Source organism: Tarenaya hassleriana, unplaced genomic scaffold, assembly GCF_000463585.1.
Source record: "Tarenaya hassleriana unplaced genomic scaffold, ASM46358v1 Cleome16, whole genome shotgun sequence".
Lineage (NCBI taxonomy): Eukaryota > Viridiplantae > Streptophyta > Magnoliopsida > Brassicales > Cleomaceae > Tarenaya > Tarenaya hassleriana.
The window spans coordinates 1,944,858-1,969,798 of record NW_010965019.1 but is presented as its reverse complement, the minus strand read 5'-3'; the positions used below and the strand labels follow the sequence as shown (position 1 = coordinate 1,969,798).

The 24,941-nt window shown below is 34.8% G+C and overlaps 4 protein-coding genes and 1 non-coding gene across 5 annotated transcripts; 3 read left to right on the top strand and 2 right to left on the bottom strand.

The window, feature by feature from the left end:
- Positions 1–3,786: 3,786 nt before the first annotated feature.
- LOC104809503 (ankyrin repeat domain-containing protein 13C) lies at positions 3,787–6,684 on the bottom strand. Its single transcript, XM_010535511.2, has 3 exons — positions 6,115–6,684; positions 4,846–5,895; positions 3,787–4,342 (listed from the first exon to the last, which is right to left on the bottom strand). Exons 1-3 carry the CDS (start codon positions 6,499–6,501, stop codon positions 3,968–3,970), a joined length of 1,812 nt encoding a protein of 603 aa, XP_010533813.1. The 5' UTR covers positions 6,502–6,684; the 3' UTR covers positions 3,787–3,967.
- Positions 6,685–11,748: 5,064 nt separating this feature from the next.
- TRNAY-GUA lies at positions 11,749–11,834 on the top strand. The gene is given in 2 exon segments: positions 11,749–11,785; positions 11,799–11,834. It is a non-coding gene; the product is annotated as a tRNA-Tyr (tRNA).
- A 155-nt stretch (positions 11,835–11,989) lies between these two features.
- On the top strand, positions 11,990–14,459 carry LOC104809502 (ATP-dependent Clp protease proteolytic subunit 6, chloroplastic). Its single transcript, XM_010535509.2, is given in 7 exon segments — positions 11,990–12,035; positions 12,495–12,564; positions 12,873–13,116; positions 13,285–13,425; positions 13,560–13,617; positions 13,688–13,780; positions 13,971–14,459. Coding segments are annotated over 6 exon segments (636 nt in total). The 5' UTR covers positions 11,990–12,004; the 3' UTR covers position 13,780; positions 13,971–14,459.
- A 4,420-nt stretch (positions 14,460–18,879) lies between these two features.
- On the top strand, positions 18,880–22,504 carry LOC104809501 (arogenate dehydratase/prephenate dehydratase 1, chloroplastic). The gene is made up of 11 exons (XM_010535508.2): positions 18,880–19,323; positions 20,044–20,111; positions 20,196–20,288; positions 20,383–20,583; positions 20,714–20,794; positions 20,884–20,979; positions 21,144–21,221; positions 21,311–21,400; positions 21,711–21,778; positions 21,868–21,949; positions 22,058–22,504. The coding sequence occupies exons 1-11, from the start codon at positions 19,074–19,076 to the stop codon at positions 22,112–22,114; spliced, it is 1,164 nt and encodes a 387-aa protein (XP_010533810.1). The 5' UTR covers positions 18,880–19,073; the 3' UTR covers positions 22,115–22,504.
- A 226-nt stretch (positions 22,505–22,730) lies between these two features.
- LOC104809500 lies at positions 22,731–24,726 on the bottom strand. Its single transcript, XM_010535507.2, has 4 exons — positions 24,165–24,726; positions 23,798–23,934; positions 23,597–23,707; positions 22,731–23,515 (listed from the first exon to the last, which is right to left on the bottom strand). Exons 1-4 carry the CDS (start codon positions 24,688–24,690, stop codon positions 22,931–22,933), a joined length of 1,359 nt encoding a protein of 452 aa, XP_010533809.1. The 5' UTR covers positions 24,691–24,726; the 3' UTR covers positions 22,731–22,930.
- Between the last annotated feature and the right edge of the window lie 215 nt (positions 24,727–24,941).

Genomic DNA, 24,941 nt, shown 5'->3' with positions numbered 1-24,941 from the left:
CTCTTATGTGTTGATGATACTTTTTCCTAATTGGTAAAGAAAACTAACAGCTTCTATCGAATTCGGTAATACTCGGGGTTTTGTAGTAAATCTTATGTTACATATATTCCCCTTTTGTGCGGTTTAATGATACATAGATTTAAAGGAATAAAAATCTCACATTCCCATTTATGGTTATCCTTTTAGGTGCAAAATACAAAACGTCTTTTGATCCTCTCATTCACATTTCATTAGAAAACTATATATATATATATAGCAGTTATAAATATTTTCTTACCTGCAAATATACATTGAATTCTAAATAAAAACATTCGAACACCCCGGAAATTTTCACAAACCTTTTTTTATTTTATTCATTTGTACAAATTCTAAATATACTCCCACTCTTTCTAAGATTCTATCTTTACAATATGAATCATAAAAAAAACCCTCAAATACATTCACCTATATGTTTATATATATATATTCGGTTCTTATAAAAGATAGATAAAACTTTTTCACTTGGTCTCTCAACTTTCTTGATTTCGGCTCTCTTCTTCGATTCTTCTTCTTCATCATCTCCTGCTAAGTTATCTCTGATTCTTTCTTTTATGATACAATGAAAATGATCATCACCTTTGTGTGACATCATAGTCCAAAGTAAAATTCCCTCATTCTCTAAATTTGAATTTTTTTTTTTTAAAATTAAATTTCTAACTCTCCACTTCCTTATCTTTATGTCTTCGAATTCCTACAAAACACCACAACCACAAAGGCACTTCCAATGTACAAGGCAGTCACCCACAATGAACATACATGTATTTGATGCCAAAAGAGAGAGAGAGAGAGAGGGAATATAATTTATGTATTCTTATAAAGATTGTATTTGTAGTTTTTTTCTTTGAAAAGTAAAATATGCATATTAGGATTTTCTCCATTGTATTTGAATTTTTCCTCTTCTAAAAAAACAGATAAACAGATTAGGGTTTTTACGATTAGCATATGAAGTTTACATATATAAGAGATAAATCGAAAAATAAAAACCACCTTAAAAAAGAGAATAATCTATCTTGCAAATCAATACCGATGGATTACGATATCATTCGTGATATTGGCACGGCTCAATCGAACAATCGAACCCTTTGTAGTTTGGAGTACAACGGTGTGATTGAACCGCACCAATATCTCGTATCTTCGTCCATCGTCCGAAACCATCTTATTGAATATGGAAAAAAATGAAAATGAAAAATTTGATTGCAGGGAAGAGATATGTTCTCAAGAATTAGGTTTTGTAAATGAAATCAATTAAACGTCAAAAAAGAAAGGAATACTTACACATTAGAGAGATCTCCGGGTTTGGAGCGATTATGCGACTACTAATAATGTATAAAAACGTAATTATATTTCGTTGATTTATTTTTTCCAACATGGGAAAATCACACTAAAACCCAAAAAAAATGGAGAGAGAGCGAAACATTGTGGGTTATATGTTTTTTGTTTGTACGCTTGCAAAGTGAAGAAGGTTATAAATACAAAGTGGTAAGAAGACATGGAAGAGATGGGCATTGAATTAGGCCAACAACCCCACAACAAAAAAGAGGTTGGTGTATTAAATTTGATGTTTTTTTTTTATTTATTCAAATTTTTATATATACATATTTAAGTTTTTTCACAATACTTTTTTAAAAAAAAAATGTATTTTCTTATTTTAAAATTTTAAAATTAAATAGGCATGCCATACTGAACGCAACTCATCCTTTCGGGAAGAGACAGAAAAGAAATTTGATATATATGAATTTATTAATATGCCCTTTTTATATTTACCTATTTTCGAAGATACATAATTTACGTATAGTATAGAGTGATGTTTATACAAAATTTTCATCCTTTTTTCGTGGAAGAAGTTGAGAATACAACTTTCGAAATTTTTTACAACTTCAGTTGACTTCCCCCCATAATCTAAGGCGTTTTCTTTGTCGGCAAATCGATGCGTTAAATCTTGTTGATTTTATATTTCTTTTTTATTTGTCAAAATAATAAAAAAAAATATATATTGTTTGTTCCCTTAAAATACGTATGAACTTATACGTTAATTGATAAAATATTTCACCTCACATGAGTGACTATATTTTTTTATAAAAAACAAATATATTTCAATCATATTTTCTTTCGGAAAAATGGTCTTTTTTAAGTAAAAATAAAATCACTAAATAGACAAATCTGATTCCAACAAATGTATTTATAGTTATTTAGTTTATTTTCAAGCTCATATTTAACCAACCAAAACATTAGATTATAAAACTTGGGCTTTCTACTTCAACTTATTATTTGTGTATATATACACATATGTATAGATCAATATGTACGAGTGTAAGCATATATGTATGTGTGTATTGTTCTTTTAAGGAACAACCTTTCCCTGAGCTTTCAATTGGTATTTATTAGGTCTGTAAGAGAGACAAAGGCATGTTGGTGGGGGTTTGTCTCTGCCTCCAATAAATATTTGAATTTCGAAAATTAATAATTAAATATTATGGCTCATTAATTCAAAAAATATTCTCTCATATATTGTTTATATCCGTTGTATGCGCTTTAGCTATAAAAGTCTACATAAAACTATATTTTATGTGGCATTGGTATACCGATACAAAAAAATATATATAATATGATTAAAAAAAAACATTGGCTATGAAATACAATAATATTTGACTTTTTCCATTATATTACCTACTTATTGGAGAAATCTATTGATCCAATCCAACATACCATACATACATTAGAAATACTAATAATGTTTTTTGGATTTATAAAATTTACTTTCTATAATAAAAAGACTACTACCCCTTTTATATGCATAAAATTCTTCCGTTTTACATAATTTTCAAACTTTTTCACTACTGTCTGCGAAGAACGGGTTAACCCTATGGCATAAACCGAACCAAAATCGATCTTAACCTAAACCCGGTACGATAATCCGATTATCCAAAACGGCCCGCGAAATAACACTTACAACGCCATGTTTAGAAACCCTCCATATACTTGGTTTTGGTTCAGATTTCGAATTTTAATAACAAAATACTTATTTTCTAGAGAAAAATATTCAGTTTTATCAATTATTTGACATTTTGTTTGGGTTTGTTTCGAATTCGATTTTTCGATTTTAAAAAATCATAATCATTGGTTGATTTCGATTGCTATTCTATATTTGTTCTGCTGAGATCAGTTTGGGATTTGCATAAGCAACCCAAGAACGGTTAAAAACTAAAACTAAAAAAAAAAACCCGGAGATTTTGACCTAAACCCGGTACGACAATCCGGTTATCGGAAACGGACAGGTATTGGACTGAACCGTGAAATAACACAGTACATATTATGTTTTTTTTTTCCTTCAAGAAGTAGAATCCTCCATTTTCTTTGCTCTATTAAATTCAAGAATTTACCCCACCGGCGTTTTCCCTACCCCTTTGGAATCTTTCCATACCTTTTATTAACGTATATATGTACACACACACACACACACACACATAGGGAAGGTTTCGGATAAAGTTAAATCCATGAATCAAAGACCTAAGGCCTAAGATTTGTGTGGCCCATTAAATAAGAAGGAAATGTTCTGAAATCGCTAATATAAAAAAAGGCCATAGAAGTTTAATATTAGATAGATATATTCTAATTACCAAGTCTGAAGCAACAAACAATGTGCATTTTCAATAAAAGATTCAATGTAATCATATTGCAATAGTAATCATAACCCCAATAATTTGCAATTAAGAATCTAACATATATATATATATATATGGGTCTAAATTAGTTTGTAATCCTTTAGAATCAAAGATCCATGTGTGGGGTTTCTCCATTGATAAGATGGTGATGTGTCAAATTTCAAATACTAATTTGTGAACTCTTTAAAAAAAAACCACATGCCATGTCATCAATTAAAACTCTATATCCACTAATCCCCATTTTCAAAAATCTACAAACGTTTTTTTTACTTAGATCTCCTGGTGGATTTAGATCTCTTCATCTTATTATTACCTGATTTATCGGCGATGCTCGTCCACTTATACCCACTCGGTATAACAAATGGATCCGACTCTTCCTCTGGTCTCTTCGAGATCTTGCTGCTCGTCGATGTCGTCTTCCACACCGATTGGCTGCTGCTCCGTCTCAGCCATGACGATGCTGAGAACGACGGTCTCGACGTCGAGATCCGGCTGTCTTCTTCGCCGGAATGCTCGTCTCCGGCGACGAGGAGGAGACTCGGGCTCGAGAGTGGTGTGTAGAACTGTTCCAGTGGCGGGAGATCCACGAACTTGGTGAATGTGATGACTACTTTGACTGTGGGGACCACCGGGATCGACAACTGGGTCCCGCCATAGATTTTTTATTTTAGACAAAAAGAAAAAGCGAAAAAGAGAAAAAAATCAAATCAGTAACTTGATGATACTACTTTGACTTAAACAAAAACACAATTTCCCAAAATTAGTGATCAAATCAAATCGAACGGAACACAAAAAAAAGGGAATCAATTATGGGTCGATGACAAAGCAAGGTCTTCCATGATCTTCCCACGTCAGCGTGAAATCTAAGCCTAGATGACGTGGCACAATCATGGAGGTGTACTTTTATCCTATCCTGTCTCACTGATACTAATGTTATATGCTTAACCCGGATTAAGGTGAGAATAAACCAATAAAACACCGCCACGTGGCGGAATGTAGCCTGGTGCTGAAGCAAAACGGTCAGCTGGATTGCTTGGTGCATCAGACGAACCAAAAAGAGTAACAGAAACAAAAGCGAATAATAATAATTAATATATAAACAAAATATGATTAGAAAGTACGAAATGGCCCTTTTGGAGTTTACCTTGACCGGAAAAGTTCCCGGCGGGAACTTGGTTGTGAGAAGCTCCCGCATTCTCCGGACTGCTTTCACCTTGCTGGCTAAGATATCGAGCAATGGAAGCAGGTCTTCAGTCTTCAACGGGAAGTGGTCCGTTAACCAGACGGATGGACGAAGGCTCTTCACGAACTCCTTCTCCTTCGTCTGCGGCGGCGGAGCCACCGGAACCGTCGAGGGTGCGGCGATGCTAATGGACCTTCTCGGCGGCTGGAATTGTGCGGCCGAGGGGTAAACGTCGACGCTCTGCCTTCCGACGGAGATCCAATCTCTGTCCTCCCTCACGAAACTGCTGTGCCGTCGCTGCGGCCGCGCTGGCTGCGTGGACGGTGGTGGTACCGGCGCTAAGAAGCTTGGGTTCTCAGCAACTAAGAAACCGTCGTCATCCTCGTCGAGCTCTAGAGGAAGAACCTGCTCGCTCCCGGCGACGTCGTTCTCGCCGGCGATGACTTTCCGGGACCGGAAACTGAACGTCACGTTCTGGACTTCATAGACCTTCGCTTTCCATTCTCCGACTGATTCTGTTTTCTCTTGCCGTCGCCAATTCGTACGGCCTACGAGCTCTGCTTTGGTGACGTCCATTCCTGGACGGTAAACGCTTGACTGAGAGCAGAATCCGGCGATATCGGGGTCGCTGATCGGAGCTCCGGCGCTCTCGAAGGCGTCGAAGATTTTGCGGTCGTCTCGGTTCAGTACGAGCAATGAACCAGGAGATATGTCTAGGGATTCGTCGCCGTCGCCGAGGAAGAGGAAGCTCTGATCCGCTCGTTGGATTTTCAAGCCGTCGAATCCGGCCAAGGAAGTGTCGGCGCGTAGGTTTCCGTCGCGTTTCCAGATCTTGTAGGTGTCCGATGGAGCGATTTTCCCAACGAAAGGAATCACTGAACTCTCGAAGTGGAAGGACATCTCCATGTAGAAATCCCTCATCCGGTGGAGCACGGCGATCAATCGCGGCAGCCTACGCCGCCATTTGCACCACGCCAAGCGATGGTGATGCCGGAGAAGTACCTGAGTCACCTCCGAGTTCCGGCGACACAGCGCCTCCTGCAGGGGATTCCACCCGGCGGCGTTCTGGAGCGAAATGTCGGCCCCAGCGGAGGCGATGGTCCTCGCGGCGTATACATCGTTGAGCCTCACGGCGAGGTGGAGCGGCGTCTCCCGGAAGGTAACGTCGCGGCGTTTTTTTTTTTTGCACCACGCCAAGCGATGGTGATGCCTTTTTTTTACCTGAGTCACCTCCGAGTTCCGGCGACACAGCGCCTCCTGCAGGGGATTCCACCCGGCGGCGTTCTGGAGCGAAATGTCGGCCCCAGCGGAGGCGATGGTCCTCGCGGCGTATACATCGTTGAGCCTCACGGCGAGGTGGAGCGGCGTCTCCCGGAAGGTAACGTCGCGGCGGTCGAGCACGGAAGAGATCCGCTCCGCCACTCGCTCCTGGCTCAGTGAGTCGGACTCGGTTCGGATCTGCTCCGGATCAGCGAGTTTGGGCAAGGAAGAGACCAGGCGGGTGAGAGAGGCGTGATCTCCCAGAACGACAGCGTAGTGGACGGGACTGTGAGCGTAATCCTCCGGCTTGATTGCCGGAAGCTTCGCCGCCGCCGAAGCCGACGACGGCCTCGCCATTTTTCCCGGAGACGGTTACAGTGACCACCGAGGAATCGAAAGAATCCAAACACGTCTTCTTCTTCTTCTTCGTTTGAAGCGGAGATGGAATGTTTTTGGAAATGGGATATCACAGAAGACGAAGAAAATGGGAAATTAAAAAATTAGGGTTTCTGGTCTCTTTATTTGGGGAAGAGAGTCGTAATAAGGATATTTTTCTTGGCTTTTGTCAGTCGTCTTTTTTTTTTTTCTCCTTTAATTTTCTCTTTTTTCTTTGTTTATTCTTTGGACTTTTTGTCTTTTTCCTCATCAGTTCGAATTTATTTTTGCGTTTTAAGATTTGAACCTTTCAGTTTTTTTTTAGAAAAATTAATTTGTTCTAATCCCTCGGATCCTTACTAACAACGTAAATCATTTAATAATGTGAAATAAATGTGATTAATGGCCTGATTTTAATGTGAATTTAACCTGTGATGTACGTTGGATCAATATGGGTCATCATACATACTATTCAACGATGATGCAGTAAAATTGCATAATTAAGCATGATTAACTTATAGTAATTATATCAGTTATGCAAAAAAAAGCAGCATTCATATGTCTAATTCGGATGCTTGAAGAAAAAGATTCAATCTTTGATATATTGATTTTCATGTAACTTACTAATTTGTTAACTGCTTTAGGGGTGTGAATATTTTGAGTTTCACTTTTATTTCACATTCCACTATCTGTTTTCATTTCATTACCATTGTTTTTTAATTAAAATTTTGTATTTTGAAATAATATATCCGTTTATTTTAAATCCAATTCTTTAAATTGATTAGAATTAAAAATATCTAGTTTTTAAGAGTGTTTCATTCCGTTTTTATATCAAATTAAATTTACCTCGATTAATTTCGTGTTTAATTAATTTTATTTTAAAATATATATTTAGTTAATTTTAGATTTAATCTAATTAAAATACGACTTTTTTTTTTGCTCGAACACGACAAGCAAGCTATGTATGAATCTTCTATTTTGTTTTTATTTTATTGTCTTTGATCATTTAATTATTTTGTTTGATATTTGGAATATGGATGGTACAAAAGAGAGGGCTTTTGTCGTGACCAAATGCAAAGTGCGACAGCAGAAACTGTCTGCGCCAAAACTCCGACTTCCCCTAACGGACCAATTATGCTCTTTTTCTATTATTTTATTATACACATGATTATTCAATATAATTATCATCATGGTTATATTTTCGTTATCATTACTTACCACTAATTAATATTCGAATTATGGATCGGATATCTAGGTTTTACGATATACAGTTTTGAATTCCATTTTTGTGGGTTTTGCAATTCAAAATTTTGATCCTAAAAATTAATCAAACTCTGAAATTTAATTCTATATGACATATGAATCTAGAGATCAAATTTTAGCAATCGTTGATAGGTAAAATATTCGATTTTTATATATTCGACTCAAAATCCACATTGAATATCCGAAAATACAATTGTTTTTCATAGATTTCTACTAATTGCGGTTACTAGCAAAATCAATATTTTTATTCAAATTATATATGATATAAAAATGCTTGAATATATTGATATCACTTTATATTTGTTAAAAAAATATATTCCATTTATCCATTAATTATCAACGTTATATTCGCTTTTTTTTGAGATATTGATTTTTCTTCAAGTAGGATTTATGTTGAAGCCCAAACAATTGGGCCTTTGGTTTAGCTGTCATACATAAAGATAATAATTAGTATAATTTTATTAATGAAACGATTAGTATAATTTAGCAAGAAAATGTCGCTGCAGCCTGCATATTAAAATTTATATAAAATATAAATGTATTTATAATAGCCATTTATATTCGATTGTGAACTAAATGTTTGATCCGAATTACACACAAATTGAGAACTTTTTATATGAAAATAAAAACTTTTAGTGAGTTTTTTGTTTTTATTTTTAAATCCTTTTTCAGTTTAATCTCTCGTAATATCTTGTCACGTTATTATAGACAGATTCTTTATAAAGACTAGATAAAGACCGTGCGATGCGCGGGTTATTCTATTTTTATATATTAATTAGGTTTGTTCTATAAAATTTGATCATATTAATATTGAATAAATAATATAAATTTTTTATGTAATATAAAAAATATATGGGTAAATTAGAGTATTGTAAATTTATTATTATTTATTTTATATTAAGAATATGTGTATTATTGTCCATTTGTTATATAAGTTTGATGGTATTAATTTGTTTTTGGGGTTCTCGATATCATTTTGCTATCTACCAAAAATATAATTATTAGATAATTTAAAATAATCAAAATTCTTTTTATTGGTCCATCCAGTCATGTACAAAGATTAAATTAAATTATATATGCAACAAAGGAAAAAATATTAGAAAACATATCCTTGGAAATTAAATTTGATATATATATATATCATATAAATGATAGCATTATTATTTTTCTAAGTAAACGGGTATCCTGGACCGAAGACCAGAATAATTTCGGGGCCAAGAGCAAGTCATTTGATTGGAATTACGCATCACTCCCTAACTTAAAGTTCGAACTTGTCACGGAACATACGCTTTGCGTCACCGTTTTATCGGTTGAGCTACCAAAATTAGATGATAACATAATTATATTAATTTTTCTAATATTTTAAATTAATTAGCTGTTCTATCATTCTACACAAAAAAATTATATATATATATATATATATATATATATATAACAAATGATAACTATAATATTTAATAATATCAACTGTTTTTATCTAATAACTAAATTTGTTGTATATTAAAAAAATATAGATTGATAACGAAGAAATCCAACAAATCATTGACATAAAAGACACTCATATTTTTAAATTTTTTTATTTCTTTATACACATGATATAATTATGTTTTTAAAATAATTTATTAGATATATGTTTTATATATCCAATAATGAATTTATATAAATTTATTTTATATATGTTTATAATAATAAATATTAAATTAAATTAATCAATTAAAAAAGAATGACTCGATGTGTGCGAATCTCACCTAATTATTTGTTTAAAATGATAGAAATGATATTTTGAAATAGGGACAATAATCTAAAAAAATCACGATCTTTCAAGAAAGTTTGATATAAGTTCAAGTATTTCGTATATTTTATATAAAATGATGAACTTTATAATAAAATAATAAAATAATTGCATTCTATTTTCATATTATGAATACTCTTGTCCATTACTCTTGGTTTTTATTATTGGAATTATGAACAATCTTATCATTCCGTTTTTTTTATATTAGATTTTACTAAATATTTCTTTTATTATAATATGGATTATTATGATGATTAATGATTAATGGTTACAGTTTTTTATTAGTGGGTCATAAATACTTTTGGCCATAATTTTATTACAATTTTATTTTATTTATAAATTATAAATCAATAAAAATTAAACAAAATGTCACATAAGAGATAATGTGATAGGCCAAATCAATTGTAATCTCCACTCCATATACTTGAATATTCAAGGAGAAATCAATCGCCTGCTACAAATTGGTGTTAAAGTTTTCGCCACTTTTTTTTTTTAAAAAAAATTATTAATTATTTCTAGTGTTATTTATTTAAAATTTTTCGATAAATTATTTTCTTATTTGCTTTAATTTTATGGTAACTTCCACTTCTTTTAGTCAATCGTTTCTTTTTTAAACTATATATTATGTTGAAATAAATCCTGCAATGAAGCCAAGTAATTTGAGTTTTTTATTTTTATTTTTAAATCCTTTTTCAGTTTAATCTCTCGTAAGTTATTATAGACAGATTCTTTATAAAGATTTAAAGCATACAAATTTAAATTTGCAGGAGCTTTATTATTCCCTCACTAATCTTGTCATCGTTATTAATTTATTATACTACTGTCAATTATATGAAAAAATATAGAAACATATTTTCTAACTATGAAATATATAATTCAAAGGGTTTACAGAATTCAAACTCTCAAAATAATTGTCGTTGGGATATTAGAAATTCTATGGGACACCATATGTGTATAATTAAACAATAAAAATACGACATACATTTATAAGCATATATAAATTATAATGTGGAACAATTAATTTACATAAAGGCCTTACGATACTTTTAGTTAATATTCAGACAAAATTTTAATTTGTAATATTGTGATTTAGAGCAGTAATGAATTACATTCTAGAATCTTTTGGAAGAAAAAATATATTTTGCAAATGTAGAAAATGTACAAAGATATTTTTTTTACATTAACTTAAAAAAATATATATTATACAAATACAGTATCTTTTTGGTATACTTTACAAATGTCATCCTTTAACACACTTTACCAAAACCCTTAAGAGTATTAGGAGAGAACAATTGCTAATAAATATTGCTAATAAAGCTAATAAATCAAAGACGCGTTGTCTCTCCGCCACGTCTTACTATTGAAGGTTGCAACATAATCTCCTTGTGGATTCAAATTCATTACAAACATTTTTTATTTGGTCTGTTTTTACCATATTTATATATAATACTTATTAGGTTTCAGAAAAAAAATGAAATTTACTATTTTTTATCTTTCGGAAGTTTTCGAGAAACCACCAGAAGGTTCCATGGATGATTATAAATACATCTACACATTCGTTTTAACTCCTCAACGCAAATTCACAGAAGAAAAAAAACAAAAGAAAAGGGATTTTTTGTTATAAAAAAGAGATAAAATACATAAACAAAGGTTGGAGACGGATGAGTTGCATCTTAGGTTGCTGGTTTGGTTCTAGCAAAGTTGATTGCGAAGAACATGGAGTGAAGAACAGACAAGAAGAAGAAGAAGAAGGCGGTTTTGTGAGGAAACAGGTTCCAAAACCGTTAGTGGTTTTTTGGATGCCAAACACAAAGAATATGTTGTAAAACCACCTTCTGCTTCGAAGTTCTCTCATGATATCAGGACTATATATTAGATTCGGGTTCGACTCATGTACGGATCCAATATCATATCAATAAAAAATCAGTATTCATTTTATTTGCTCTTTCGATAAAATTAAGCCAATATTTTGTCGTCCAATTGTTTTTATTTTTTGGGTAAATGGTCTTCTATTATAAAAATATACATTTTAGTTTTAATTTCAAGGCATTTCAAAAACAATTGTTATGTTTTGGATTATTTTACTTAAAATAATTCTTCGTAATGAAAAAATGTTTTTTTAAAAAAAATCAAATAAATTAGGTCTTGTTTTTAATTTCAAATATGAAAAGAAACCGACCTTAGCTCAGTTGGTAGAGCGGAGGACTGTAGCGTTCGCAGAAAAATCCTTAGGTCGCTGGTTCGATTCCGGCAGGTCGGATTCTATTTTTTCCCTTCACAAAAAAAAGAAGTTGAACAACAACCGAACCTGCTGAGCGAAACAGAGTCTCTTCTCCTTGGGTTTGTATCCAAACACGCCCTTACGCGTCGTCGTCTTTCTTCTTTTATCTACGGCCTCCCACCCTTTTTGGTCTCAACACTTGCGCGTTAATGGCGGGTTCGACCATTTCGTCCTCTCTCGGTATCTCTCTTTCCTCTGGATTTATAAACCCTAAACCATCATATCTTTCGCACTCATGCTTTGGTTCCGTTTTTTTTTTGTGTTGGGTAACTCGAATGTTCGCTTCTTTCTGTTTGTCTTTGCGTAGAAATCATTCAAGATTTCTGGTTTCCGCTTTTCCGAGTCTGTATGAGGATTCTCTAAAAGCAGAGGTACTTTTAGCCTGTAGTTGATGTGCTTGGATTTGCGTTTTCCTTATGCTGAATCGAGTTGCTGATAGTAGTTTTCAGATGTCTGAATCCGACAACAAGAACCTCGCTTGTTAACGGAAATAGGGTTTCTGCGGAATTTCCGATTACTTTGACTAATTTGGTTTGAGCTTAGACTTTTATGCTCTGGGATTCTTCAAAGAACATGCTTTTCTCTGCTCAATCGTTGTTTTCGTCTCATTTTAGAACGGCTCGTGTTTGATTCCTCCAGGACTCTCAAGTAAAGTTCCCGGATTCCCATTGAAGATCAATCACAGTGATTCTATTGGTATTGATCAAAGGTCTCCCTTTCTGAATCCCTTGTCCTTTCTTGTAGTTTACATTCACCATCTCATTTCTGATAGCTCTCTGCTTATTTCTCGAACATTTTACGTATGGTTAGTATTCATGTTGATTGGTTTCAGTTTTACCGGTATTTGATTCTTTCTTCTCCATTGTTCATTGAGCTCGATAAACTTCCGTATTAACTTTGTTAACATTGGTACAAGTTGCATTGCTTAAAACAACGCTGGATTAAACGTATCAGCCTTCATACCATCTTGCATTTCTTCTTAGATTTTACAAACCATTTCTGTTCAACAATGCTTAGATATGAAGAGGGAGAATCCAAGAATCCACCGGTTATGCCATTTGTGATGACTCCTGGAGGACCTTTGGACCTCTCTTCTGTGTTGTATCGCAACCGTATAATCTTTGTAGGGCAGCCGGTTAACGCACACGTTTCTCAGCGAGTCATCTCCACAGCTCGTAATCCTAGCCTTTAGTTGATGTACTTGAATTGCCCCGGTGGTAGCACCTACTCGGTCTTAGCAATCTATGACTGTATGTCTTGGGTAAGCTGATTCTGCAACACACTTATGTTTGGTTTCTTTCGATGTAACATCTTAGATTTGACATCATAAGCATATAATGTAACACGGCTGCTCATTTCGTTCACTAAGTCGGTATGCTTTAGCTTCTTCTTTTTTTGTTGATTTACTTGTTTATGGACTCTCTCTCAGATAAAGCCTAAAGTTGGAACTGTGGCTTTTGGAGTAGCTGCAAGCCAAGGAGCACTTCTTCTGGCTGGTGGCAAGAAGGGAATGTGTTACGCTATGCCAAACACTCGTATCATGACTCGTCAACCTCAAACCGGATGCGGGGTGTGGATTTGATTTGTTCACATTGATTTGATTTCTTTTTTCACAAAAGCCAAATTTTTAGATCTATCTTTCTAGTGTTGATTTCTTTTCTCTGTGTGTATGATTACGTACTCTGATTATGCATCGTATTTTAGGGCCATGTGGAAGACGTGAGGCGACAAGGGAATGAAGCTATTGAATCTCAGCATGCAGGTACTCTTTCTATCCATTTTGTCTTGCCTTTACTCAGCAGGCAACTGAGCTCTGATCCTCTTTGTTGCAGAAAATAGACAGCATGTATGCAGCTTTCACTGGGCAGACTCTAGAGAAAGTGCAACAGTAGACAGGACGAGATCGTTTCTTGTCCGTGTCTGAGGTAACCTAACATGTTAGATAGATTGGATCTGTACCTTCCGATGAGCTAAGAGGGTTCTCGGGTCAGAAATCACGTTGAGTCGGCGATCGATCCTTTCTTGTCGCCATAGATGATGATATTACTACAATGCACTTGGATGCATACTGCCGAAATCAAGATTGATTATTTACACTGTCTTTGTCATATGCAGTGCAGGCGCTGGAATCCGGGCTCGTTGATGCTGTACCGGAAACAGAGTGAGTGCTGCTGAGTGTTGCACAGAGACCACACACGGTTCATGTTCTGGTCTGAAACTGTTCATCATGAAAACACCATCGTTTTGGAGACTGGTGGGTGCAGTTACTGCATCAGGAGGATGGATTTGGATCCTGCACGTGGTAGGATTCGCATCACTACATATCACAAGGGCGGACCCTCATGGATCGCACACTTGAATTTTTGAAGGTATTCGGCTTCGATCTCGTCTTCACGGGTTTTAGTAAATTATTATCTCGTTTTCGTTTTCGTGAAGCCTAAGTATCCACGATCGAGGTATACGTCTCTGGACTCGAGTACTGAACCCCTCAAAATCTTGCAACAAAAATGTTGATTTGTGTTTCGATTTGAGGGATATTTTGATAATTTTATGTGTAAATATACTCAAGTATTATTATTATTATTATAAATATTTAATTTTATTCATACATAATCTGTCGTCGTTCATAAAACCCGAATCCAAACCCACGGTCTTACTTGTAGAAAACGCAAGACGCAGTGAGGTGCAAGGCGGACGGGGTGCAAAAATAATTTATATTTAATTTATTATATATTTTCATCGTCAAATACTCCTATGTATAAAATATTTTTGATTTTATGCTGAATAAATAAGAATGAAGTAAATCAAACATTTATAGAAAGTGCAAAATTGTATTAATTCAATAAATAAAAAACTATAATTTATTTTCAAAAATTATTATACTTACAATAATAGTTAATAAAAATCTAATGAAGATATAAAATATATTGGTTAAATTAGAGTACATTGATGACAATTAAAAATAATAATATATTATTTTATAAATTAGTAATTATAAGAACACTATCAATTAAAATATATAATTTACATAAAATATTAGGTAATTAATTAAAAACTACATATATTATAAATATTTTGGTCTTCACGTGCTACACCCTATATATATAATAAGATATAGTCTACCTGAGCTATAATTAATAGATTTTAAAGTCCTTCGTGGGACCTGGCCTTGTTTTTAGCATGTGATGCAACATTTAGTTTAAGGTGCCTTTCTTTAATCACAGCCCGCGGTCCGAATCTTCGGTCTCATGCCACCCGTCTTTGAATCTTTGGCCGGCGACAATTATGATTATAATTACCAAACTAACTGCCAAATTTTCATTATTTTAAGATTTGGTCCCTAATTCTGTTTCCTCGCTGTTTGGTCCTAATTGATAAATTAGACAGATTCGACAAGTCATTTCTGCTTGTCAATCACTGAGAATTCAAATAAATTCGATGCATAAAACGGCATTCCAATTCACAATCAACAATCTAAATTAATCGGAACAGTTAGATCATTATAACTGTATATGTCATATTTAAAAAGAGGCTACAATATTTAATCAAATCAACTTTAAACACACACACACATATGTGTATATATATATATATATATATATGTGTGTGTGTGTGTGTATAAAGCTGACCCAAATCCAGTTAGTGAGTGCCATGCATGCAAGCAAAGGGAGGTCTCACATTTCCAAAAGGTGGTTATTTGAATTATTTCAACTTCTCAAGGTCATTGATCATAACCACTGGAATCCCATATTGAATTTAAAACCGCATACGAATCTATGAATATATATATATATATATGTATGTATGTATGTTAGTAGCTGAAAAAGTTGATTTTTTTTTTGAAGAGGGGTACGCTATTAGTAGCGATAGTTTGTTTCTATTTCGGATTGGAGAGGTCTTATATCATGAAGTAAATAATAAATTTGAAAACTATATATAAACAAAAATGCTAGAAAGTTATTTTTGTTATTTTTCTAAAACTAGATATTTAATTATTAAAAGTGGCTATATATTGAAGCCGACAAAAAAAAAAACGATATGCTCAAATACGATGGATACCACTTGCGAGAGTGATATCACTTTATTGAAAGAAATTTTATCTGTACAGTTGATTCAAATGTGCAATAGTTGCTGTTTTTGACTCCCAAATCCATATTTGATTCTGTAGAAACAAACAATATATATAAAAATAACGGATTATCTTTTAAAAAAAAAATGCATATATAGGAATGAAAATACAACATTTTGTCAAAAAAAAAAAATGCATGCATAATAAATATTTGATAATATACTTAGGTAAACCTAATACATTTTTAATTACTTAAACGTTTAAATACAATATTCCAAGACCACAAATTCGTTCCGAGACATCATATTCCACCGTATATGCGAGAGAACCCCATAGGAAATAGCACAAAAGGCAAAAAAAAAAAAAAAAAAAAAAAAAAAAAAAAAAAAAAAAAAAAAAAAAAAAAAAAAAAAAAAAAAAAAAAAAAAAAAAAAAAAAGAGATGGTGGAAACATAATCTCAAATTAAAAAGCTTTTCTTGATACTTTCCCGGAAACTACACTGCTCTCTTTCCTTCACTTTCTCGGCAACCAAACACCCACACCCACTGCACCCTCTATAAATTGCGACCAAACTCTCAAGAAAAGAATCCATAACCGCAAACACACAACACAGAGAACAATAACACACATTTACCAAAAAAAAAAAAACTACAAACAAACACGCGAGATAAAAATGAGTAGTAGCTTGTGTAGATGTTTCGGTTCGGGCAAGGTCACGTGCCAGGGAAGAGAGAGTCACGTGCAGAGGCGGTCCGAGGAGAGTCATCATTCACGAGAGGTCAGTGGAAAAAATGTCAGAAACAACAAGGAGCAGAAGAAGAATGCGAAGGCTAAGAACCCTCGGACCCAATCGGAGGGTGTGGCCGTCGAAGCACAACTCTTTCTTCTGTGACGAAAAGAAACAAAGGCTTCGTTATATGGATCCAATATATAGTTATTGAGCTTTCCATATAGATATTGGTTTTATGTGATGATTTTTCTTTTCGGTGGTTTGTTTTACGTTTTTGAGTTCTTGATTTTGATTTGGTTGGGAAATTTGTGGTTTTAATTAATCTATTTGTTTATAAATTAAAACGTTTATACACCTCGGATGTTTAACGTTTTATTATAATCAAGGAAGTAAACTATAACGAAAAGAAAGGACGATGTACTTCGGTTTGCAACTAATTAAATTGATTATGTTAACAGGGTTTAATTTTGATTTACAGCTCATGATTCATAATTGATGCAAATATATGAGTTCGGTAGAAAATATCAAGTTCATTTATTTTTTTCTTGATAATTTGGGGGAGTTAATTAGCAATAATATTATTTACAAAATTCAATTATTATTAAAATTAATCTTTTATTATTTTACTAGTGAGTGAATATGAACATGTTAGAGACCTTTGAAGAAGAATAACCCGAATATAAAATAATAAAAAAATAAAAGAACAATAAATTATTCGGACAAATATTGTCAAAGAGTGAGAAGTCCCATTAAAAGCTAAGGAAGATTCCGCCGTTAAAGTCTCGCTAGAAAGCAGAAGAATCATTGAATCGTGTCATTATAATCTAAAAAAATAATTAATATACGTCAAAGTCTTATATATACATATATACATACATAATATCGCCACAAAAACATAAGACGCAATTATAAAATATCATCAGCGCTTTAATCCCTAACTTTAATCGGCCAAACGATTTTTTTTTCCATTCAATTCGGTTTTGGTTAAGTTTTAAAATACAATAATTTAACTAAATTCATCAGTAGACAAAAATCTCTATCAAATAATTCTGCTATAAAATCCTAAGATTTTTTTTAATATTTTCATAGTATATGTATTGTGAGAAAATTAATTGGCCATGTTGTCATATATATATGTATATTATTTGCTAAAATTAATATTTTTTTAGGCTGTTCCAAATAATTTGTTGTTGTTGTCCTTGATATTTTTGTATTGAGAAAAATTATATTTTTATGCTGTTCCAAATAATTTGTTGAAGTTTTCCCTGATATTTTTATTTACTATAAGAGGCAAAAATATCTTTCGTTAATGATTTATCTACATAAGCTGTTATTTTAATTAACTATTTCGTATTTTCCACATGATATTATATGTGAAATTAAATATGATACGATGGTTTTTGCAGAATTTTTAAGGGTTGAAACTTTTTTTACATCATTTTAACGAGGGGGAAAATATTAGCATGATGTGAATATAATTCATTCAAAAAAGCGAAAATAATTCATTTAAATTGATAATATATATATATATTTGAAATTTTAATTACATATTATTTTTTTTCGACTGAACTTGAATTGCTGTTCTCACCCTCAAATTTTATCTAAGAAACATTAAGTTATTAACTATTCAACGTAACTAAAAATCACAAGGCTACAAATTTATTATTTTTTATTTGATAAAATTATAAATGATGAGTTATGTATTTTTACTCTTCAAAATTATCATTTAATCTATTATTCTAATTATTATAAATTTAATTTAATTGAGAATATTAGTCGTTATAAAGTAATCTTTCAAGTTAAATTTTTAATGTTTATTATATTTAAATTACTTTTATTCTCTTTATTAAATATTTTTTTTACCTCTTTTAATATTAAATTGTTATTGATTATTTGTGTATGTTTATTTGCACATATAAGGGATACAATTAGTTTTGAGTAAAAAGAAGGCAATATTTAAATGGAAAATAAAAATGATGAAATATATATTCTAAAAAAATTCGTTACAATTAAATACTAGTACCAAAATATCTTAGATAAGTATTAATCTCCAAAAGAATCTGGTAACATTTTTATTAATTCATCAATATCCATGTTTCTACTGGTTTTCCCTTTTGGACAATTCAATAATGGAATCTTATTAAATCAACAGACCCTCACACGCTGTCAGAGAAACATACTACACGTACGCGCGCGTGTGTGTGTATATAAATATATGCGTGTGTGTAGGTGAAACTCTTGCTTCCTCCTCTCTTCTTCCTCCAAAATTCAGTGTTACTCCTTGACATTATCGCTAAGACACTGAAAATTTCTCACCAACCCATTTCCCGTAAGACTTCTGTTGACCTAATTCGCCAAATTTCTTTGTTACATTGTCGATTTCTCTGACCAAAAACCAGAAAAATCTCGCGACTTTCAATGGCTCTGCAATGCTTTAGCATCTGGGTTTGTCCCCAAACACCTCATTCTCAAATGGGTCATTCTCATTTCAGCCCGAAACGTTGCCGCTTCGACCTCAGGTGTGAATGCTCTGACCAGAGAGCCGTCACTGCTGTTGAAGACGACAAGCCGCACGGCCATGAACTCGGGAAGTCCTCTGCAGGTGGAATCGTTCCGATTCAGAAAACCGAGTCTTTGACCTTTCACAAGGACTTGAGCATGCTTCCCAGTGAGTCGACTCGTTCTGTATCTGCTGTTACGTTTGATTGTGTTTTCAATTTGGCATTTCGCTGTTTGATGGGATTCGCGCGAAAATGCTGATGCTTTTGTGTTGGTGATGCGATCGTCCACTCCAAGAGCATGTATTTAGTTCTTTGTTTGCACGAATCATTATCACCTTGATAGATTTTTGTGATCTTTATGTTTTTATCCTTGAATTCTCCGCTACTGTTCATATCTTCTGATTGTATGGTTCATATAACTATAATTTTGCTTATCTATGCCATTTCATATGTCATGTCATGATGACATCGATTGTTTAATGCGTACATGACCATTACAAGGGATGACGATCGTGTTATTATTTAGCTTCAAAAGAATTCTCAGCATTTCAAGCAGAATCTGTGTTAAATCCTGTGCATTTGTCATCAGCGGTATGATATCAAGACAGTTGTGTTTGATGATTGGTTATGCGCTTTCTCGCAAATGTCAATCTCTTTTGTCGTAATGCCCAAATCTCTGACGCTTCTATTTTCCATAACAGTTTGGAAGGAATGTTTTAGATTCGATCTTTATTGTCATGCTGTATCGTCGTTTCATTTCAAATACCCGAGTGTCGAATCAGTCTAAGTGTTAAGTATTATTTCAAGTATGAAAACGTATCCTCAATACCATCAATCTCCATTTCTATCTCACTCATTACAAACCCTAACATATAAACTGATTTCAGAGCCCTTAACAGCGGCTAGTCTTCAGTTTTCTTCTGAGGATGCATCAAAAGTCCGAATTGCTTATCAAGTAAACTATTTACCTTCTTTTTCAGTTCTTTGCATATTTCTTCTTTCCTTTTCTTTCATTTGTTTGGATTGCATACATTTTCAGGGAATACCGGGCGTGTATAGTGAGACAGCAGCACTAAAGGCCTATCCAAATTGTGAAACTGTGCCATGTGAACAGTTTGAAACTGCATTCCAGGTTTCGGGTTTTATGTCACCTCCATTATTCATCATCCCCTTTTTGAGCTCGATTCATGAGAAGTTTTATTTCATTTTCAATGTGATTCCTACAGGCAGTTGAACTATGGTTGGTGGATAAAGCGGTGCTTCCAATTGAGAATTCAGTCGGTGGTAGTATCCATCGTAATTACGATTTGCTTCTCCGTCATAGACTGCACATTGTCCAGGAAGTCCAGTTGCCCGTTAACCATTGCCTCTTGGCTTTGCCCGGTGTGAAGAAGGAGGAGCTTAAATGTGTTCTAAGCCACCCTCAGGTTCTTCATGCCTAGTTGGTTTTTTTCCCATTCTGATGCTTTAAAAGAAACATTTCCCATGCACAGACACTGTGTTTCCGTAATCTGAAAGTTCTTTTAATGGCTGACTGAATCTTGTGTACCTTCTCAGGCGCTTTCTCAATGCGAGAATGCACTTAGCAATTTAGGCGTACACAGAATTACTGCACTAGACACTGCCACTGCTGCTCAGGTGTGTTTACTCAAGATACGGAGTCCTTATCTTTGTCTGCGCGAAATTCTAGTTTTAGATTTTTTGTTAAAACGGGTTTTCTTTTTCAGACGGTATCTTCAAGTGGCGAGAGAGACACAGGCGCGATTGCTAGCGTAAGAGCTGCACAAATATATGGTCTCAGTATCCTTTCTGAGAACATGCAGGTGTGTAATTCTTCATCCATGGTTTATGCATGGTGAAAGGATCCAAACTAATGACTAGAACTTAATTGTTTGAATTTGATATACTATTCTTGGTAAAGTTTGTTCGACAAAACTTATCGGAACTCAGAATCTTTACGTTGATTTTTCTATCTTTCTTTGTTCAGGATGATGCTAACAACGTGACCCGTTTCCTGATACTCGCGAGAGAACCTATAATCCCAGGAACGGATCGGCCCTTTAAGGTAACAGAGAATAATAATATGCGGAAATCTTTCATACTTTTTCAGGCTTAAAATTCTTACCAAGCTAAGTCGTTGCCCGTTTCTTTCAGACGAGTATCGTATTCTCTTTAGAAGAAGGTCCTGGCGAGCTTTTCAAGGCCTTGGCTGTGTTTGCTTTAAGAGACATTAACTTATCCAAGGTAAGTTCCAAGAAAAACTTCCAACTTTCCTAATTGACAAAGCTAATTGTTGATTAACCATCTAAATGCTGATCTTAATGGTAATCTCTGATGCTGAGGATGACGAAAAACTAATCCATTGTGATATATCATCAATATCTGCGTTATAAAAGGAAATGGTTACATGGTTTGGACACCGATTTCAGATTTTTTTATGAATGTTTCGGTGTTACGATGGAATTGTTCTAGTATCTCTCCAAGTTTCATTCTCTTGACTCACTTTCAGAATCAATGTTAATTCTTCGTTTGGCTTTTTGGGATTTCATTACAGATAGAGAGCCGTCCACAAAGACGGCGCCCGTTAAGAGTAGTTGATAGCTCTAACAATGGAAGCGCTAAGTAAGTTTCCCTCGAGCTTGGAAGCAAATAGACTAGTTTGCCTTTTATACTAATCTTGTGAGCTGAATATAACTAAGTTCTGGTGACAGGTACTTTGATTACCTGTTCTACATTGATTTCGAAGCTTCAATGGCTGAATCCCGTGCCCAACAAGCTCTCGGCCATTTACAGGTTAGTCCATTGAAACCCGAGAAACAATTCATCAGCTTACCCTCTCTGCATTCAACTGGTTTTTGTCTCCTGAATCGTCTAAAAGATTCTGCCTTTTGACTCTTGCAGGAGCTTGTAAGATTCATCCGTGTGCTCGGGTGCTATCCGATGGATACAACCATATAAAACCAGAAATTTCTGAACCGATTGATCTCAAATAAAGTTCATGTCTATACCGGCTATACCGTGTGAATATCACCAAGCAGAAGACCCTAGATTTCATCTTGCATTTGGTGTAACTCAAAAGAATTTGCCCGGCTAGCTTCGTACCCATAGCGTGCTGAAGGTCTTTACAGTGTGCTTTACCATTTTCTTTTCTCAAAAAGGACAGTCCAACTGTTTTTCATTTTCATTTGTTAAGAGCTTTATATATTTTATGAACTTCATTCCCAAAAAAAGGAGCTTTTTACATTTTGATATATAACAAGACTGGTTATAGGACCAGAAGCTGGTAAGAGTTGTATTCTGAAACCAATACCGAAACAGAGATGCAATATATCAGTTTGATTGGGTAAATACTGTAATGCTTTCATCCACTTATTGGGTCTTTATCGGTCAATTCTGCCATTTCAGATCTTGTTCAGGCCAAGAAGGTATCTGCACCATTTTCTGACAACTTCTCTTTGGATTTGGTTAGTGGGTCTATTAAAAAATGAATCTTTTTATTTTGCTGTTCATCCTTTCCTGCTATCTGGACAGGATTTATCAGTTTGCATTGCAGATTACCTTCAGACAGGTCTCGTTATACTGATCCGACAACCGGGTTACCATTCTCATCGGACCAGGAACCACTGAGTTTACAGAAACAGAACCAAACCCAGATGCCATATCGGCTTTTGAGTTGGTTAACAGCAAAATATTTCCATACTAATCAGAGTATATGCCAAACATAGGGAGCAAACCGGGAAAAAACCGAAATTTCAAGCTTTGGTTTTGTTGATCTCACTTTGGCAAGATGGTTAGAAGCAAACCGAAGTGATCACTGGGCAGGACAGGAAGCTCCAGCTTCTTGACATTGTTCCTCACTCTCTTCTCTTTCACATATGATAACCCAGGAATAGCATCTTTACCGATCATCTCGATTCCGCCAATCCTGTAATCATCCAGACAGCACAAAAACCGATCTAACCGTTTCTGTAACATCCGGTTACCAGACAGCATCGGGTTTGCTTTGGTATCGTAAGTGAAACCAGAATCACCACGTTTCATCAGCGTCCATGCATCGACCCATTTCTCCAGAAAAGGAAACTCGCCATCCAGCTTGTCGTCCCAGTTCATGTCGCCTCCAAAGATCACATTTTTGTTCGTCCCAAGTGTGATGAGAGACTCTTTGGCTTGTTCTACCCGTTCTTGACTGAACATCTGATCCCATTTCGGAGGTGCCGGGCAAGGACTCTCGAGATGGCTCGTTGCCATAACCATCGGCTTGTGCCCAGGAACTTCAACCTCTGCAATGCATAGTTCTCTTCCCATTATCGAGTTCCCGAAGATTTTGCGGCTGAAAGATTTCACCGCCAATTTGCTCAACTGCGATTTACCGCCAAATGTGAATTCAAGAGATAATTTCCGAAGATGGATCCTAAAGGGAAGAGCAATGACTAGCTTTACCAGCATGCAGAAGTACGGTCTCGAGCCAGCCTCCGAGGCTGAGACAGAACAACGATACGCTTTCCACCAGTCAGAGTTCTGGAATATGGCATATATGTTGGGAGTAACTTCCTACAAGACATGCAAGCTGCTTGTTTCAAACTGCAGATGCCAAGGTTGCACAGGAGGAAAGTAAAAACATTATGCGGCAAGTTAGAATACCTGAAAACAGATCACATGAGGGGAGTGCAGCTGAATTAGGTCACCGATGGATTTCATCCTGAGATGCAACTCAAGATCCTCACGGAACCAGACATTGTAGCTCAGAATCTTCAATCCACCAGAGGGTATTCCTGAATCTACGAAAAAAAGGTTTTTTTTTTTTAATTCACACAACAAATTCAGGATCATACTTCAAATTTACAATCAAGCGACAATAGAGAATGGCATCTACGAAAACGGATTTATGTGTAGTTCGAGCATTGAAGGGGACCCTTGAATTCACAGAAACAAAGTAAGTTTCACCCAAAAGACAAAACCCTAGATTTTCCAAAAGCATTAATCTTAATTTCAACAAAAAAGGACAGACCTTTCGTTTCGGTCTCCATATACAGCTCCTTGTTCTTATTCTCCATAAACCCTACCGATTCAGACCGATCATCACGCTTGCACGGCCTCAAGGGAAAGAAAACCGACCCGACTGAGGAATCCGGGTCGACATCGAGATCCCAAGACGCCGATTCGTCAAAGCTCAGGAGAGACGAAGTCGTCGAACGAGTGTCGCAGATTTCGCAGGCCGAGTTCTTATACGTGTTCATGAAAGTACACGCCCTGCACGGCCATTTCGAATCGTCGGATGAAGGAATGGAAGACGAAGACGAAGACGAAGACGAAGACGAAGATGAAAACGGGGTGAAGCAGATTTGGCAATGAAGCTTCTGAGATGGGGAGTTGAGGAAGGCGCATTTCTTGCAGGACCAAGAAGGCGAAGGCGAAGGCGAAGGCGAAGAGGAAGACATTGATGTTGTTGACTTGGGGTTTTTGAAATTCCGAGTTATGGATTTCACAGTAAGCCGGGCCAACACATTCTGGAGTATGTCATAATTTCTAACCATGGTATACACAGGGGGTTTTAACCCTAATAACCCACTTGGGTCGCAGCAATTTCAGGGTACACCACCGAAAAAAAAAAAAAATTTTGCGACCTTATTACGACTAATATATAACTAATATACAACTAAAATAAGAGTAGTTTATTAGTCGTAATAAGTTGTATATTAGTTATATATTAGTCGGTCGCAAAATTTTTTTTTTTTTTCGGTGGTGTACACTGAAATTGCTGCGACCCAAGTGGGTTATTTGAGTA

What these genes read in the sequence shown, in the direction of transcription:
- LOC104809501 (XM_010535508.2), top strand. Translation starts at nt 19,074, where the DNA reads ATGGCTCTGCAATGCTTTAGCATCTGGGTTTGTCCCCAAACACCTCAT. An exon ending in ACACTGCCACTGCTGCTCAG is followed by an intron (nt 20,795 to 20,883) that starts GTGTGTTTACTC and finishes TTTCTTTTTCAG; the next exon opens with ACGGTATCTTCAAGTGGCGA. An exon ending in TCCTTTCTGAGAACATGCAG is followed by an intron (nt 20,980 to 21,143) that starts GTGTGTAATTCT and finishes TTCTTTGTTCAG; the next exon opens with GATGATGCTAACAACGTGAC.
- LOC104809500 (XM_010535507.2), bottom strand. Translation starts at nt 24,690, where the DNA reads ATGGTTAGAAATTATGACATACTCCAGAATGTGTTGGCCCGGCTTACT. An exon ending in TATGGAGACCGAAACGAAAG is followed by an intron (nt 23,935 to 24,164) that starts GTCTGTCCTTTT and finishes TTTTTTTCGTAG; the next exon opens with ATTCAGGAATACCCTCTGGT. An exon ending in CTCATGTGATCTGTTTTCAG is followed by an intron (nt 23,708 to 23,797) that starts GTATTCTAACTT and finishes CATGTCTTGTAG; the next exon opens with GAAGTTACTCCCAACATATA.
- LOC104809503 (XM_010535511.2), bottom strand. Translation starts at nt 6,501, where the DNA reads ATGGCGAGGCCGTCGTCGGCTTCGGCGGCGGCGAAGCTTCCGGCAATC. An exon ending in TGTGTCGCCGGAACTCGGAG is followed by an intron (nt 5,896 to 6,114) that starts GTGACTCAGGTA and finishes CGGAACTCGGAG; the next exon opens with GTGACTCAGGTACTTCTCCG. An exon ending in CGGGAACTTTTCCGGTCAAG is followed by an intron (nt 4,343 to 4,845) that starts GTAAACTCCAAA and finishes GGCGGGACCCAG; the next exon opens with TTGTCGATCCCGGTGGTCCC.